This window comes from Pimephales promelas, chromosome 22 (assembly GCF_988280905.1).
Source record: "Pimephales promelas chromosome 22, fPimPro1.hap1.1, whole genome shotgun sequence".
Taxonomy (NCBI): Eukaryota; Metazoa; Chordata; class Actinopteri; order Cypriniformes; family Leuciscidae; genus Pimephales; species Pimephales promelas.
This window is the reverse complement of record NC_142790.1, coordinates 1,122,501-1,140,542: the sequence shown is the minus strand read 5'-3', so window position 1 is coordinate 1,140,542 and position 18,042 is coordinate 1,122,501. Positions and strand designations below refer to the sequence as shown.

The window sequence follows — 18,042 nt, the reverse complement described above, 5'->3', positions numbered from 1 at the left end:
CACCTTGCCTTCAGCGGATCTTTACAGATACTTACTGAGAGGATGTTTTTCATGGTGATCACGAACACGTTGTACGCTATGAGGAAGTCCCAGTAATGAAGGATGCTTTTGATTGGCTTCAGCAACAGCTCGCCTCCAAAGATCAGGAAGTAGAAGCATGCGACCAGGTACCCCATGCAGAAGATGCTGATGCGTGTGGTGCCCGTGATAAAGATGATGGTCAGGACGAACCAGAAGAGGTAGCTGAACATGATCACCTTCAGCATATCCAAATACGACCTGCAAAGATCAAACGTCCTTTTATAGGTCATTCTTACGGTATATATTATACAGTAGTCAACGTTAGCTTTGATGCAAGGTTTTGATCCACTTCAAATGTTGAATTCCCCTCACTCACTCGATTCATTTGCTCTGGATGAATATTATTGGTGACACAGGGCTTGTGTTTTGGCATGGGATTGTGTGTATTGTGCTTAATTTCACACAAAAATACACAAATACACACAAAATAATGTGAAAATGCCAGTCTTGATGAGTATTCACATAAACACAAGTGAATGTAAACAGTTGAGAAAAAAAACGCACGTGTAACAGTATAATGGATCAGGTCTTAAAGTGACAGCAGCCTAATATTCCTGCAGCCAAATTATAATAGATTTATAATAATAAAAATATCTATATGGCAGTTTTTCTCCATAGTATCGATGTTAAAATTGTGGTCAGTAAAAATGCTGAGTGGCTAAACTTTGGAAAACCAGTGCTGAGCAAAAAAGTTCATGTCAAGCCCTGATGATGATAAATGTTTCTTGAGCATCATATTAAAGTGATTTCTGAAGGATCATGTGACACTGAAGACTGGAGTAATGATGCTGAAAATACAGCTTTGATTACAGGAATAAATTACACTTTTATACTGTATAATCACATAGAATCAGCCATTTTAAATAGCAATATTTGCTATTTTTTTGGCATAACTAATTTGGTGTGATATGATGATACTTGCAAGGTGAGGCCGTTGGCTATTTTATCTCTGACTCAGTCCTGTTTTGAACATTTTTAAAGTAACAGCAGTCCTGATTCCCTCAGAATTACACATATCACATAAGCTGGTTATTTTGATTTATTATTGGAATATGCAACTATAGTCATAAGGATAATGATGAAGAAGTGGAAAACCACACGTGATATCCTCTAAATATGATCAGAGCAGCAGACAGGCATCATTAAGAGCAGAAAATCTCCAGATTTCTTCATCGCCATCATCATTTCTAATTGTTTGAACTGGCAGAAGAGCTGAAGATCACTCCAGATGATGGATGACTTGAGCAGAGATAAATTGCGTTGTGATCTAGAATCACCATTCATCCTCTCATTTTACTCTACAGTATCAAGCAGAGGAAGCTCAGCTGGTCCTCGGACCACAAAATCACTTGAAAAAGTAATGATGCAATTACAATTGAAGTGTATTTTGGGTTATATGGGATGGCAGAAAAAGTAATAAGAGTTTTAGAGTTTCTTGAGCTCCCCATTTAACAACATATTTACATGCAGCTTCATGATGCCATTCTCATGAAGTTTAGGCAAGATCATAGGACGTAAACACAACACTTCATATCATGTTCAATAAAGAAAGCTGTAAGTAAGTCACATTGTTGGGGAGCTCATGTTGACAACGTTGTGCTGCATGAATATAATGTAGGTTAAAAACATCTAAAAGATATTTTATGTGTGTAACTGAAAAATCCAGAGCATCCATAGAAATGTGTTTTACATTTGACGCAAGTTGGGGGTAAAATAAATATGGTGTGTTTTTCAGCATTTTAATTCAGTTATATTATTTTAATATAACTTTTTTTTAGTCATTCTGCTATTTTGCAAAGCAATATGATGTTGGCTAAAAGCACAAGGAATATAAATCCGTAATGTTACAGTCATGGTCAAAATTGATGGCACCCCTGGTAAATATGATGAAAACTGGCAGTAAAAAAATAAATCTGCATTGTTTATCCTTTTGATCTTTCCTTCAAAAAATTGGCAAAATCCTAACCTTTCATTGAAGTAAACGAATTGAAAGTGGGCTGGAAATCACATTATAAAATAAATGTTTTTCTCCAAAACACGTTGGCCACAATTATTGGCACGCCTAGAATATTTAACGAGTAAAATATTTCTGAAGGATATTCCCATTAATATTTACCTTTTTTAGCACACTAGGGTGATTAGGAACATGAAATTGTTTTACAGGAGTTTAAATATGAGGAAGCACAAAGGCGAAATTCCCTGAATCATCCATCACAATGAATAAAACCAAAGAACATGCTTCTGATGTGCATCAAAAGATTGTTGAGCTTCACAAAATAGAAAGTGGATGTAAGAAAAATAGCAAAAGAATTGAAAATTCCCATTTTGACCATCAGGGCAATAAGTAAGAAGTTACTGTATGATTATGAATTTAGAAATGTATCAGGTGGTTGGGGACGGTCTGACCTGCAGTGGATGAAGTCGGGCACAGGGTTGTGTTGGCTGAAGCTGGCGGCGTCCAGGTCTCGACAGATCTCCACATTATCGCCGGCCAGCATCTGAACGGCCGTCACACACTCCTCCTCGAACACACGGCCCTGCAGCGACGCGCACAGCAGCAGCAAGAAGTCGTCTACACACACAACCAAGTTTTAACAACATTTAGCTCACGAGTTATTGATCCGGGAAGTTTGAATCTGTGAATATATTCCCACTTTTCCTGAACTCCTTGAACTCAGCAGTGACTGTATTTATTTATATTTATTTCCAAGGTCAAAATAACTTTATGAACCGCTTCATTGTTAATGTACAGAGCTGACCGAAACACTGCCAGCGGGACATGAAACTGAAAGTGTTTGTCCGAACTCACAACAGATCTATCTATCTATCTATCTATCTATCTATCTATCTATCTATCTATCTATCTGTCTGTCTGTCTGTCTGTCTGTCTGTCTGTCTGTCTATCTATCCATCCATCCATCCATCCATCCATCCATCCATCCATCCATCCATCCATCCATCCATCCATCTATCTATCTATCTATCTATCTATCTATCTATCTATCTATCTATCTATCTATCTACCCATCTCTCTATCTATCTCTCCATCCATCCATCCATCCATCATCTATCCATCCATCTATCTATCTATCTATCTATCTATCTATCTATCTATCTATCTATCTATCTATCTATCTATCTATCTATCTATCTATCTATCTATCTATCTATCTATCTATCTATCCATCCATCCATCCATCCATCCATCCATCCATCCATCCATCCATCCATCCATCCATCCATCCATCCATCCATCCATCTATCTATCTATCTATCTATCTATCTATCTATCTATCTATCTACCCATCTCTCCATCTCTCTCTATCCATCCATCCACCATCTATCTGTCCGTCCGTCCGTCCGTCCGTCCGTCCGTCCGTCCGTCCGTCCGTCCGTCCGTCCGTCTGTCTGTCTATCTATCTATCTATCTATCTATCTATCTATCTATCTATCTATCTATCTATCTATCTATCTATCTATCTATCTATCTAACTATCTATCTATCTATCTATCTATCTACCCATCTCTCTCTATCCATCCATCCATCTATCTATCTATCTATCTACCCATCTCTCTCTATCCATCCATCCATCCACCATCTATCTGTCCGTCCATCCATCCATCCATCTATCTATCTATCTATCCATCCATCCATCCATCCATCCATCCATCTATCTCTCTATCTATCATTTTGAGATCGCAAATATTTCTGCGAGAGAACGCAAATGCCTTAGCAAATAGCTCAAATAATAGATTTTTATTTTATTTCAATTATTTTATTTTATTTTAGTGAATGATAATAACCCTGGGAAGAATCTAATTTCATTTCAACACAAGTTTGAGCAGCCATAGGTCTTTACTCACACAGCAGGAAGAGTGAGTTGGGCTTGGTGTGGAAGTCGGGGAAGTAGAGCCACTTGATGACGTTGGAGTCCATGCTGGACGACGGGCGTCTCCACGGGTAATCTGAACCACAGCAGACACACACAGAAACACAGCCATGGTCATCTTCAAGACCTGGATTATTATTTTTTTAAGTGTTTATTTATTTAACATTTTTACAAATGTTATAAAACGTATTCATAGGAAGTACCAATAAAATATCCATCTTTCTTTTTTTTTTTTTTTAATAATGAGGCAATGAAAAGCACAATGTAACATACTATTAAAGGACTTCAAGACCTGAATTTGTTGCTGGTTGAGGAACTTACCTTCGAGTCACCATGAAATCAAAATAGGCAATTCTAGTTTTTATTTTTATTCTAAATGATTTTTCATCATTATTGTGTTAAATTCATGTTCCTGGTAATGTTGAATGAGAATCAGTTCCTCTTGCAGCATCTCTTCTCTGATGATGTGGGTGGGGCTATAACCTGTCACTCACATGAGATCAGCCAATAGCAAACCACAACCATCCAATCAGTTCCACACAGACACAATCAAGCCCCGCCCACATGTGTTCTTGTTCCAGAAGTGATTCAATCGGATATACGACACAATCAGGGTTTGAAATGAACTTTTTCACGACACCGCAACCAATTTGGCATCTAAATGTTTAATTCACAAAAAAAATAAATAAATAACAAAAGAAAAGACATAAACCAGCTTAACTATGTCACAGCTTATAAAATAAAATTTGGATTCAATTTATATTTCAAACAAAGTCCTGTCATCCAGCATCTCCTCTCTTCCTCTTTCATCCTCACCATCACAAACGTGTTTTAGATGGACAGTTAGCGTCAACGTTAGTGCCACAGTCCAGTTTTACACTCGTTTGTGTTAATTTCAAACCCTGGGCACATTAGAGAATAAAGGACGTCTCATTTAAAGCACCCTCACCTGTGCAGGCGGCGGGAGGGATGCCGATGCACATCAGGTACTGGAAGGACAGCATGAAGGCCAAGAAACAGCAATACTTGGACCAGACGTGAGCGATGGCTCTCCTCCGACGCTGAAACATCACCGCTATCAGACCGAACGCGTGCAGCATGGCATAGAAATCCATCCGCTGGCCAATCACGTTCACCGCTAACAGAAAACAGGTCTGGAGAATTCAAGTTAGGATAATAATGGGTACATCTGATAGTATAACCTTCACTTATACAGCGCTTTCAACAATGCAGACTGTTTTAAACAGCTTTAACGAGATAATAGCAAATTAACAGAGTAACAGAGATTGTTTTGGCTCTAGAATAAAGTTACTGTCCAGTCAAAGTTAGTTTCGATTGATTCACTTCCGTTGCAAAGATCACTACACACAAATTAAAATTCAATATCCATCACGTATCCCTGATGCATTATATTGTGGTTTATCGGTCTGAGCAGTGTGTTAGGAATATGAGCTTCCGCAGATTATCTATTAGAGACCATCAGGAGAGACGGGATCCAAACCAGTGTCTGGACAGAACAAAAACTGGACCCTAAAGGGATGAACATCATTTTGTCAAGTAGGACACGTTCCTGGGTCAATCAAACATAAGCTGCGTCTCCATTAACCTTCATATTGCGCAAATTGAAATTGCGAATTGAAAAAACGCCCAATGGAAACATCCGAAAAAAAGACGGGTAGGTTTAGGGGCGGGGTTAGGGGTAGGCCATCGTCCCTGATTGGTCTTAACCCCAGTGACGGGTAGGTTTAGGGGCGGGGTTAGGGGTAGGCCATCGTCCCTGATTGGTCTTAACCCCAGTGACGGGTAGGTTTAGGGGCGGGGTTAGGGGTAGGCCATCGTCCCTGATTGGTCTTAACACCAGTGAGGGGTAGGTTTAGGGGCGGGGTTAGGGGTAGGCCATCGTGGAGTCCGGATAACAGGAAAGTATCGGTATATTTCGCAAAACTGCAATGGATCGCATAACATCGGTCATATTTCACGATTTTTTTTTTACGTAAATCTGTAATATTTCAACAAAAGATTAACAAATATAAATGCAGGAACATATCCACTATAGAGGCACTGTTAGACATTTATAATGTTACAAAAGATTAAATTTCAAATAAATGCTGTCCTTCTAAGCTTTCTATTCATCAAAAAATCCTGAAAAATTTAATTAAATCGGTTTCCACAAAAATATGAGGCAGCATGACTGTTTTCATAACTGATAATAATCATAAATGTCTCTTGATCATCATATTAGAGTGATTTGTGAAGGATCATGTGACACTGAAGACTGGAGTAATTATGATAAATTCAGCTTTGATCACAGGAATAAATTACACTTTACTATATATTCACATTGAAAACTGATGATTTACATTATAATAATATTTCACTGTTTTTTTCTGTATTTCTGATCAAATAAACACAGCCTTGTGATGTCATGTCATTAAAAATCTTACCGATCGTAAGCTTTTTAAAGATGTAAAGGTGTATTTACTCACTGATTAGCATAATGATGGAATTACCTCAAGACCAAATTTGTAGAAGAAGTAGTTGATGAAATATTTGGCACAGTTGACGATGCCGTCGTCCAGATGTTGCCGTGTGATGTTGTGGAAGATGGTTCTCGTGACTGGAGGGGTGAGGTTGCTTTTCATACGGTAGAAATCCTGGTGACGGTAAATCGTCACCTCGAACGCCAGGAGGGCCAACATCAATAAATTATTCTGTGTGGGGAAACGAAAGGTTAAAGGGTTAGTTCACCCAAAAATGAAAATTATGTCAGTATTTACTCACCCTCATGTTGTTCAACCCCGTAAGACCTTCGTTCATCTTCGCAACACAAATTAAGATATTTAAGATATTAAGATCGCTCCTGCATACTAGTCCATAGGCTTCTTGAGGGAATGACTCTTGCTGGCATCGAAAAGTCATCAAAGACATCGTTAAAATATTCCAAGTGACTACAGTGGCTTAATCTTAACTTTATCAAACGACGAGAACACTTTTGTGCGCAAAAAACAACAAAAATAACGACTTTATTTCAACTATTCACTTCCTTCTCCATGGGCCTGTAGTCAGTTAACGTAGTGTGATTGCGTAGAGCTACGTCACACGAAGGCTCACTATTGGCCGACGCTGGTCATGTGTGTGATGTGTGTGACATACAATAACAGAAGCTTACGCTATTAAACTAGTAACCTGACTCGCGACAGAGAGAGAAATAAACGAATAGTTGAAATAAAGTCGTTATTTTTGTTGTTTTTTGCGCACAAAAAGTGTTCTCGTCGTTTGATAAAGTTGAGATTGAGCCCCTGTAGTCACTTGGACTATTTTAACGATGTCTTTTATGACTTTTCGGGGACAGCAAGAGTCATTCCCTCAAGAAGCCTATGGACTAGTATGCAGGGGAGCGATCTTAATATCTTAAATATCTTAATTTGTGTTGCGAAGATGAATGAAGGTCTTACGGGGTTGGAACAACATGAGGGTGAGTAAATACTGACAGAATTTTCATTTTTGGGTGAACTAACCCTTTAAGGATGTTAAAGGCATAGTTCGCCCCAAAATGTAAACTCTGTCAGTAATTACTCACCCCCCGTAAGACTTTAGTTCAACTTCAGAACACAATTTCAGAAACTCTTGTTATGAAGTATGGTGTCCATGAATACATGGGTGATCGATTAACTTCTGGTGTGTACGTACCCTCAGGTTCTCCAGTAGTGGAGAGAACTTTCTGAGCCCGATCCAGTTGGCCGGGTCCACCGGGCCGCTGTAGAGAAGAGACTTGGCCATGTCCAACCTCTGCGCCTCGGTGTAGTTATTAGGCTTCAGGAGAGAACCAGACACGGGCTCGTTCACATGCACAACTGATGAATCTGAATGTGGTGTTTACATGAACGCTGAACATGTGATCGGGTCGATGAGCCATTTCAACATCATTACGCTATTTTTATCATTACGCTATTTCCACGTCATTACGCTATTTCAACATCATTACACTACAGTATTTCAACATCATTACGCTATTTCTGCATCATTACGCTATTTCTACGTCATTATACCATTTCTACGTCATTGCACATTTGCAGTCCTTTCAGTTTCAGTTTGTAATCCAATCCAATGTTTAAGGGGCAGTTTCCCGGACAGAGATTAAGCCTAGTCCTAGAATAAAATGGCCCTTTAAACCTGATTAACAGAAATCTGCTTTCTATGTCATGGCTTTAAATAGTCCTAGATTTAGTTTAGTCCAGAGTTTAATAATTTCCTGGAGGAAGACTACAGTTACTCCAGGACTAAATTGAGTCTTAAATTAAACCTACCAGGAGGCAGGTTTAACTTCAGATTAACTTTGTGTTTCAAAGAAGACACCTGCATTACTTGGATACACACATACACACACATTCAGTACATATATTAATATATAATTTAATTATGTTTTAATTGTATCGGGTTTCTTGTTAAAATGTGATTAGTTCATGTTAAACTAACTTGAAATGGTCACTTAACTTTGACTTCACTTTATATGTTCTGTCGATCGGATTAGATAAGGAATAAACCACGCCTTTCAATTGGAATCGAAATTTCGCTCGTATTGAGCTCAGTCGGATTGGTTAAGGTGTTTACATTGAGCCTGATTGAGCCGTGAATCCCATTACTAACGGATGCTTTGGTTTTGGCAGCCAATGAGCATGAGCATGAGCATGTCCACCTCACGCATGTACTGAGGGGTGCAGGAGTCTCACCATACTGCAGGACTTTGAGTATGTGGAAGGGTTAATGGAGGTCAGCTGGTACAGCATCTTGCAGACGATGATGACGCAGGTCCAGACGGTGCACACACTCGACGCCAGCGATCTGAACTGGGAGAACGGCAGAGCGAAGGCCCAGCTCACCAGAAACACGTAGTTAAACAGCGACACCTGAGAACGACACGTTTCTGCTGATCATCAACCCTTTACACACTGAAGAATCGCCACTGACCGACAAATCTTAGGAAACACGTATGAATAAAAATATATGAATGTACATTTTGTCATTTCTGTTTTGAAAAGAATTCTTTAAATGGATCAAAAGATTTTCATTTCAAATAAAAGCTTTCTTCTCACATATAACCTTTCTATTCATCAAACAATCCTAAAAAATTGTCCACAAAAATATGAAGCTGATTTCAACACTGATAAATAATCATAAATGTTTCTTGAGCATCAAATCGAGTGATTTTCGAAGGATCATGTGACACTGATGCTGAAAGGTCAGCTCTGATCACAGGAATGAGGTGAGTAAATCATGGGCGAATCTTTATTTTTGGGAGCTCTTTATTCCCAATAAGAGCTTTTTTTGCAATGCTCTGCGGCGTTCACCTCTTTGACTGAGACCCAGATGATGTAGGAGGAGACGATCTTGATGATGTGGAGCTCCAGGAGCCACCAGATGAAGAGCTGAAGCTTCTGCACGTACTCCAGGAACTTCAGGAACAACACCGTCAGACGCTCCACCACCAGGTGCCACTTATTCCTCAGCGCTTCACAAGAAATACACACATGCATTAAGATCATGCATAGTATTAGTCGAACAATAGTCAATACCTTAAGAGTTTTAAAAGGTTAGTAAATTGATGTTAAATATTCAGGATCAACGTTAACACCCGCCAATCACCCAAATGTGTGTGTGTTACAGGAGTGGTGTGTAACGGTGATCAACATCAGCGAATGCTGTCTGTCAAATTAATTCACTAACAATAAAAGTGTAATATGAACAAAACGAATACCATAAACTTCAAATTATTGCCCAAGCTTTTATTTTCCCATATCGTCGAAATGCACCAGCTTGTTTTTGAGACGGGCGTCTATGAGGTCTTCATCATTTAGTATTGAGATGTTGTTCATTGAGTCTCTGATCTCTAAAAATCTCCAAATGCTCCCCGTGAAACTCCGATCTTCCAACGTTTTACTATCATGTCAAATGATTTGAATAACATGCGCGATGGTAGGAGCACAAGTCATTTTCTGTTTATTCCATCTGTTATGGAATATGGAGTAGGATTTGATTTATTATGTTAGATGGCACCTTTAATGCACCACAATGATTTCCCTCATGTGTTAATATTTTTCCTTGTTATAATGTATGATTTGCAAAAATAAAAACTACTTCAGCTGTTATTGATGAGAGAAGTGTATGCGCGTTGTGCACCCACTACATTATGGGCAAGCATGCGCGCTTAAAATAGCATTATGAACAACGCGCAATGCGCCACTGACTTTAGACCAGGTTTTTTCTGGTCAGTGGCGCAATTGTGTTCTGGAAGTGTAAAATAGCACCAGGGAATGTTTGCGCCGAAACACGCCTCCTTTTTGCGCCGATCCGCCCAGGGAGCGCAAGTTCATTCCCTAGTTTACCGACGTGCGTCTGTGGAGGGAAAAATCACGCTTTGCGCACGTGCAAAATAGGAATGAGACATGCGTTAGTGTATAAAGTCATTTGCGCCGGGTGCAAGATAGGGCCCCATATCCGCTTGCGCTTTGGTCGAAGAAGCAACAAAACGTCCTCGCGTGGCGCAAGCCACTGAAAGGACGTTTTGTGCCGCACACACTCGTTTCGGCTTGCGAGCCGGCCAAATAGTAACGTTACGTTTTGAGTGGATGACGAGCGCGAGACGCCGAAATGGATGCCCTAAGATTCTGAATGGAAAGTTTACTTTTAAAAAGTTGCCAAATTGTCCCATTGACGAGACCATGTGATGTGTGTGTTTTGTCGTTGTGAACTGAGCGATCATCATCGCAGCACGTCCAGTCTGAAACACCGCTTGATGATGGCCAAGCACACACACACACACACACACACACACAGATGATGCGAATTCTCCACCCCCTCGTCAATATCAGGACCTCGTCAGTATTTCTTTCACTCTTTTATTGATAGACAGTGTTACGTTGTGTGAGAGATTATTTATATATGTTAGTGTGAAATTGAGCACTATTCCAATGTTATTTTCAATAATAATAATAATAATAAAAAAAAATTTGCACTAAACAAGCCAATCCGCTTTTCCATGTTGATAAGAGCATTAAAATGAGAAAAAAATAATGTAACAAAAAGAAATCAAAATACATTTAGAATAGATAAAAATGTGCGATTAATCGCGAGTTAACTTCGACATTAATGCGATTAATCGTGATTAAACATTTTAATCGTTTGACAGCACTAATTAAAATATGAATAAATACTACAATATTAAAAAAAAACACTAGTTAAATAATGCAACTGTGCTTGACATGTGCAGAAAACATCACATTCACCAGACACTTCTGTGATGACTATCAGTGAAATACCGTCCCTGAACACAGCAACACACACACCGACATTACGACACAGGATCTGAGCGCAAACACTGCGGCCAGATGCACGAAATAATGCCTAAAATATTTCCAATCTCCAAACGGTCATAAAACACACACACACATGGATGAATCACAGCGACATGCTTTTGACATGTTTATGAAATACATAAAGCACAAGTGTAAGTGTTTGAGTAACTACACTTTAGAAAACCAAAGTTTGACCTGTTGTGGAATGTGTAACTCCACACACACAAACACAGCTGCTACACACAGAATAATAAAAAATCAAATGCTTATTTCCCCCTCTGAATAATGTCGTAAGTATATAGTCAGTCCAGTTATAAGCAGGAATTGAACACGCCGGTGTGAAATACGGCACATCGGCTCTTCCTCAGGCCGACTGTAAAAGTGTTTACACATTAAACAAGTCTAGACATATTCATCCCGCTCTGTTTACTCTGTCCTGCCGTCAGGCCAATAAAAGCCTGATCCAGTTGTATTGCTGCAGTGAGAGCAACCAATATGAATTCAGATTTTTATAGAGCGTTTCATTAAAAGCCAGGATATAAAGTATTATTTGGTGTTGTAATTTAATTTAATATGTTTAAAGGACACCATGTGCTCTGGTTTTACTGCATTAACTTGTACATGAATATGTATAAAAGTTTATTTTCTTATTTTAAAGAGCACTTTTACAAAGTCAGGCTCTCCTAGAGCAGGTTTCATGATCATTCTCCTCATATTCTCCATGGTTGCGGCTCCTCTCTTCCCAGTCTGTCAGTAACGCTCTGTTTACTTCCTGTCTCGAAATTGTAAAAAGGTTTTGGCTGGAAATTCAACAATTGTTTTCAGTTGATGAATCTAACAATTAATGATATAAAATTCGGTATTTTTCGTAATGATCACAATGATTTTGGCATTAACAACATAATTCTTTTAAGTAAACATTTCATTCATAAATGTCGTTTTTAGAAAATAATTCCTAACATTACTCATTGGAGAAATGAGCTGAATCTTTTTTATAACTCTTTGTTATTGGTTAATAACAAGAATGCTGAGAAACTTGCTTCTTTTGTATACAATCTTATTGAATAATTGCCCTTTTAATTTAATTTCTTTGAATATGTAATTGTCATTTTTGCCATAACATGCCCCATGTTCTTTTAAGATTGTTTATTTATTTATTTTAATTTTTTATCTAGGATGAGCACTGTAAGTTTGTAATAAGATTTGATATTGTTATTGATTTGTTTATTTGCTTGGTTTCTTAATCAAAAAAAAAAAAACTTCCTGTCTGAAGCCCCTCCTCCTTAAAAGCACACTGTGCTCTGATTGGTCGGCTGGAGAAGTGTGTTGTGATTGGTCGAGTGCTTTGAGTGTGTTTGGGAAATGTCCACCAGTTTAACACACTACTAACTAACTGAACCAGGCCCCGCCCCTTTATTCTGCGCATTAATTATTATAATGAGGAATATTGTGACGTGTTCGTTCCAGGAAGAAACTCAAGACTACAATGGAGGCGTTTCAGGAGTTCAGGAACACTGACACTCATATAGAGAAGAGCTGTTCATCCTCAAACAGCAACACTACACACTAAACACACACATTTTAAAGGTCATATCTACCTGACCCCTGGTCTGGCGCCGGGTCCGGCATCATCGGGCAGGTGTCGCTCTCAGGAACGACGTGTGGCTCAGACTTCTCCTCCTCCTCGTCCATTTGTTTGAACTCCTCTTCCTCTTCCTCCAGGTCTGCGGTCTCCTCTACCTCGCCTGGGCTGGCGCTGGAGTCGAGCGTGGGCTTGACCATGGAGATGTCCACCAGACTGCCATCCAGATGCACCAGCCTGGAATCAAGGATAACCATCTGTTTAAGTGATGAAACTAGGCCCTGATTCACATCCACCTTCACACAATTAAAACCAAAAGCACTGAACCGTATATGTTTTAAACTGATCAACAGAAATAGACTGAAAAACGTCTCTAACAATTAAGTAATAAAGAAAGAATTCATAAATTATCATTTTATTAGATGATTAGACCCTCCAGAATAATATTGTATTATTATATTATATTATAATTTACATTTATATTTATTATATTTTAAATAATAAAGTACACACTGATAACTTTCACAGCATTAAATGGTAACACTTTATTTTACAGTGTCCTTGTTACGTTGCATGTACTTAATAACAGTAAATTATGCATAATCACATAATCACAACTAACCCTCAACCAAACCCTAACCCTATAGTAAATACATGTAGTTTATTAATATTACTCACTACTTAAATTTATGAGGAGCTCTTTTCCAAAACGCGATAAACGCCATTTAAAAAAAAATGAGTTTGTCGTGTCATTCTGCTGTGAACAGAACCCTTTCACTGCTCCATCAACGTTTCATGCCAAATCGCTATATTTCCTTGGTCTGTCATCTGACCAATCACCGCCGATTAGCGCCACGCAAAGGAGTGGTTTGGAAAAATGAGTCGTCGAACGAATCATTTGGGAGTCGGTGAGCAAATCAGTTAAAAATAAATGCGTATTATAAGACAAATAAAGTGTTTTTTATCCTTGCATGCACGTTAAACTGTTTTTGGGAACTCCTAAAACAAAAATAGGAACATTTCAAATGCTATGATAGGGGCTCTTTAATATAGAATACATACAAACCACATTTACGTCTTAGACCCGTCCAATACTTTATCTCTGTGATGTGCACGAGCACGGCTGTACCTGGAGATCGTGCTCTTCTGTTTGTCGGCCACTGACTTGATGTCGGTGAGCTCCAGGAATCGCTCGTGGAAGTAGTGCAGATGTAGGATACACACCAGCAGGAACGACGTGGGGATGAAGATGCGAGTGAACAGAGCCGGGACCGAGAACTTCTCCAGACCGAGATCCTCCAGCCTGCGCACACCACGAAACACACATCAGACCAGCATCAAATATTAGCCCATGGACAGTTAAAACAAAAATGATTCAGACACCAGATGTAATCTTTGATATCTGTTTACTAGTGTGATCAGGACACTATAGTTCATTTCTGTGAGTGAGGAGAGCAAAATAAAGTAAACTGAGACATATTACACACAAGTGTGTTTTCTGTAACCGCTAATGCTCTTTTCACACACACACACACACACTGAACAACATGAAGCATTGCCTGGTCACTGGTCAAGCTAAACTGGTATTATCTAGTTGTGTAGTTCAATTGAACAGATATTCAACATAATTCATGTGTGAGAGTCCAACAGAAGGACGGACAAAACCAGTCAAATATCCACTGATCTGAGAACTGAGTTCTGCTCATGTTTATCACCAGCGAATAACCTGTGGTGATGCCAGAAGTGTGTGTGAATACGTGTTGGTTTGACTGTAGAAGATGCTTACTTCTCTCTGCTCATGCCAGTCATGTTGGACCACACGTTTATGGAGGACTCGAACTGGAAAGTGTAGACCAGAATGAGCACCAGCATGGTGTAGACCACCACTGACATCCAGAAATACTTCAACATCCATCGCCACCGCTCATAGTGCAACTGAAACGAGTCGCACAACACATCAGACGACTTTCACTATAATGACGTGCGCAGAAACAGACACACATCAAAAAACAAACGCAGAGATGATACAGTAACAGCAGACAAACAGACGATAGAGAAATAAAAACAAACAGATGATAGATAAAGCAAACAAACAGATGAATGATCAACAAAAAACAAATAGATGGTGAACGAACAAAACAAAAACTAACTGATGAGAAAAAAAAAAAAAAACAAAAAAACAAATAAATGAATGATTAAAAAAAGATTATAGGCAACAAAACAATATGGATGACAAACAAAAACCAAATCGATGAGAAAAACAAAATGGACGATAAAAAAATAGATGAGGCAAACAAAAAAAAACAGATTTTATACAAACAAATGGACGATAAACAAACAAAAAAATAGGATAGGAAAACAAAAACATGATAGAAAAACTAAACAAATGGATGATAGACAAAGAAAAAACAATGATGAAAGCAAACAAAAAGAAATTGATGATAGGCAAACAAACAAATGGACAATAAACAAACTAAAAATATATGGATGATCGACAAACAAAACAAACAGATGACAAAGAAAACAACAATAGACAAAATAAACAAAATATAAAAATAGACATAAAAAACTGCATGGATTATAGTCTATTAATTTCTATACTGTGTCTCTCGCTGTCATTAATATACGACAACGCTTAAACATCTGGAGAGAGAGAGAGAGATAGAGAGAGCACTGGAGCTGCTGTGCGGTGTCAGAGCTCAACACACACACCTGATACAGTGCAACACAGAACAGGAACATCATCATGTAGATGATCTTGTACATGACGATGCGTCCCTCGAAGCTGACGAAGAAGAACATCCCTCCGCAGATGTAGATCCAGTATTTGTTGAACATGGCCATGACTGTCCGTCCCAACACATCCATCATCTCTCGGTGTCCACCGGCCTCGTGCTCCTCTGCAACACACACATTTTATAAATATATGTGAACATCATCATAACAGTCTATTGCTATTTTTTGTATAGTTCATATTTTAACTATAGCCAAGTTTACGCCCAAGGATTTTGGTGAAATCCTTTTAGATTTCAGAATCCTTTAGAATCCAGAAATTTTAGAATCCTTTTTAGGTTTAGAGCATTAAAATGGTTAACAATATAGATGATGGAAATGCTAATTATTTATCAAATTGTTGAAAATGTTTTTGCTAATCTTTGAAGAAGCTCTAAAAGAATTCTAGAGTTTTTAGAGAATTTAAAAAAACGTTAATATACACAAATAAAAAGTTTAAGTTACAACTGAATCTGTCTCTGAAAACACAGCAGTAGTGATTGATTTGACGTTATTGTTATTTTTAAAGCTTATTAGCACAATGTACTCAATGTACTCATTATTATTAAAAATAAAATTATTAACTGCCAATTATCTCATTCTAATTGGTAACCTTTTGGAAGGACACCTCGGAACAAGATTTATATATATATATATATATATTGATTATATTTACAAATATATATAAACATTAATATAATTAATTGATTATATTTACAAATTATATATATATATAATATAAACATTAATATAATTAATTGTTTATATATACAAATTATATATATATATATATAGTATGTATATATTTATAAATAATATAAATATTAATATAATTATTTGATAATATATACAATATATATATATAATATATATATATACACACACACACACATTTGTAACCCTTATTTTAATATACTATGTTATTTGTGAAATTAATTTACAGTATGATTGGCAGTTTCATTACTCTCCATATTACAAATATTTGGGGATATCTGGGATGCAAATGATAACAAATTTATGATACACACAAAATCATTTTTGGAAACGGCTCAAAGGCAGATTTCTTTTGCTATGCAGCATATACACTGGACGTTTGTAAACGTTTTTAACATTTTCTCTTTGTCAATGTGTGGATGGAAGCTGGGCTTAAAACACACGTTTTAGCCAAATCACTACTTGACACTAAGTTGGATGAACTATCGAGTTAAACAAGTTAAATTAGACAATCCGACCAACTATCCCATGTTTATGGCATTTATTAAAGAAACAGAACAAAATAATCATTTCTTGGACAGCAATAACACACATAAGTGGTGAAGATGATGATTCTGACTGTCTCTCTCACCGAGTGTGTGTCCCTCCACCCTGACGTCACACAGAAGCGTCTCGTCCGTCTTTCTCTCTCTCCGCTCAGTCAGAAACTGTCTGAGCAACAGCCAGAAACTGAGGAGGCACAGAGTCTGCACACACACACACACACTTCACATTACTCAAGTCAAACAATCAGATTATTCATTCTCGAGAGTCTGGCTGTGTCCAAAGCCGCATGCTCTCTCGAGTCGCTGCATGTTTTGAGTACTTGTTTTGAATATGTAATTACTTTGCGATAGCCAATATGAAAGCTTCACTGTCATTCATATGGAATGCTGTATTATTTATTATAAATGATTTATTCGTGCACATTATTGTGTTAAATTCCTGTTCCTGGTAATGTTGAATGAGAATCAGCTCCTCTTGCAGCATTTCTTCTCTGATGATGTGGGCGGGGCTATAACCTGTCACTCACATGAGATCAGCCAATAGCAAACCACAACCATCCAATCAGTTCCACACAGACACAATCAAGCCCCGCCCACATGTGTTCTTGTTCCTGAAGCGTTTCACTCGATATACGACACAATAGAGGAGAGAAGACAACTCATTACATGCAAGCTGAGATATTTCAAGCCTTTATTTATTATAATTTTCATGATTATGGCTTACAGATATGAAAACCTTTTCACAATATTCTAATTTATGAATAATAATCATCATAATTATAACAAATAAAGGCTTGAAATATCTCACTTTGCATGTAATGAGTCTATATAATATATTAGTTTCACCTTTTAAGTTGAATTACTGAAATAAATTGACTTTTTTTTCACCTGTATATAAGCACTGTAAAAGGTTTTGCCACAAACTCGACTGACTGGCTTTTCTCCTGATTGAACATGAGTCTGAACATTAAATATGAGCTTCCAGAACTTCAGATTGAGGCTGTGTGTGAACTCCTAACTAATGAGCACGAGATCTCGTCACACCCCAATACACAAGCATAAACAAAACGCATAAACTGGTCTTACTTTCGATCCCAATTCCCGGA

At 37.9% G+C, this 18,042-nt stretch overlaps 1 protein-coding gene across 2 annotated transcripts in view; it reads right to left on the bottom strand.

The window, feature by feature from the left end:
* piezo2a (piezo-type mechanosensitive ion channel component 2a) overlaps positions 1–18,042 on the bottom strand; it is a 187,752-nt gene that overhangs the window by 95,589 nt on the left and 74,121 nt on the right. For both annotated transcript variants that reach the window (XM_089125806.1, XM_089125807.1), the window contains exons 13-26: positions 18,023–18,042; positions 17,023–17,137; positions 15,618–15,805; positions 14,692–14,840; positions 14,035–14,208; positions 12,922–13,142; positions 9,320–9,480; positions 8,702–8,878; positions 7,662–7,784; positions 6,482–6,682; positions 4,921–5,125; positions 3,946–4,047; positions 2,488–2,653; positions 36–279 (exon numbers count right to left, since the gene is read on the bottom strand). The exon at positions 18,023–18,042 is cut by the window's right edge and continues 211 nt beyond it. In XM_089125806.1, coding sequence (XP_088981932.1) covers positions 36–279; positions 2,488–2,653; positions 3,946–4,047; positions 4,921–5,125; positions 6,482–6,682; positions 7,662–7,784; positions 8,702–8,878; positions 9,320–9,480; positions 12,922–13,142; positions 14,035–14,208; positions 14,692–14,840; positions 15,618–15,805; positions 17,023–17,137; positions 18,023–18,042 — 2,246 coding nt within the window. The remainder of the gene's footprint in view (positions 1–35; positions 280–2,487; positions 2,654–3,945; positions 4,048–4,920; positions 5,126–6,481; positions 6,683–7,661; positions 7,785–8,701; positions 8,879–9,319; positions 9,481–12,921; positions 13,143–14,034; positions 14,209–14,691; positions 14,841–15,617; positions 15,806–17,022; positions 17,138–18,022) is intronic.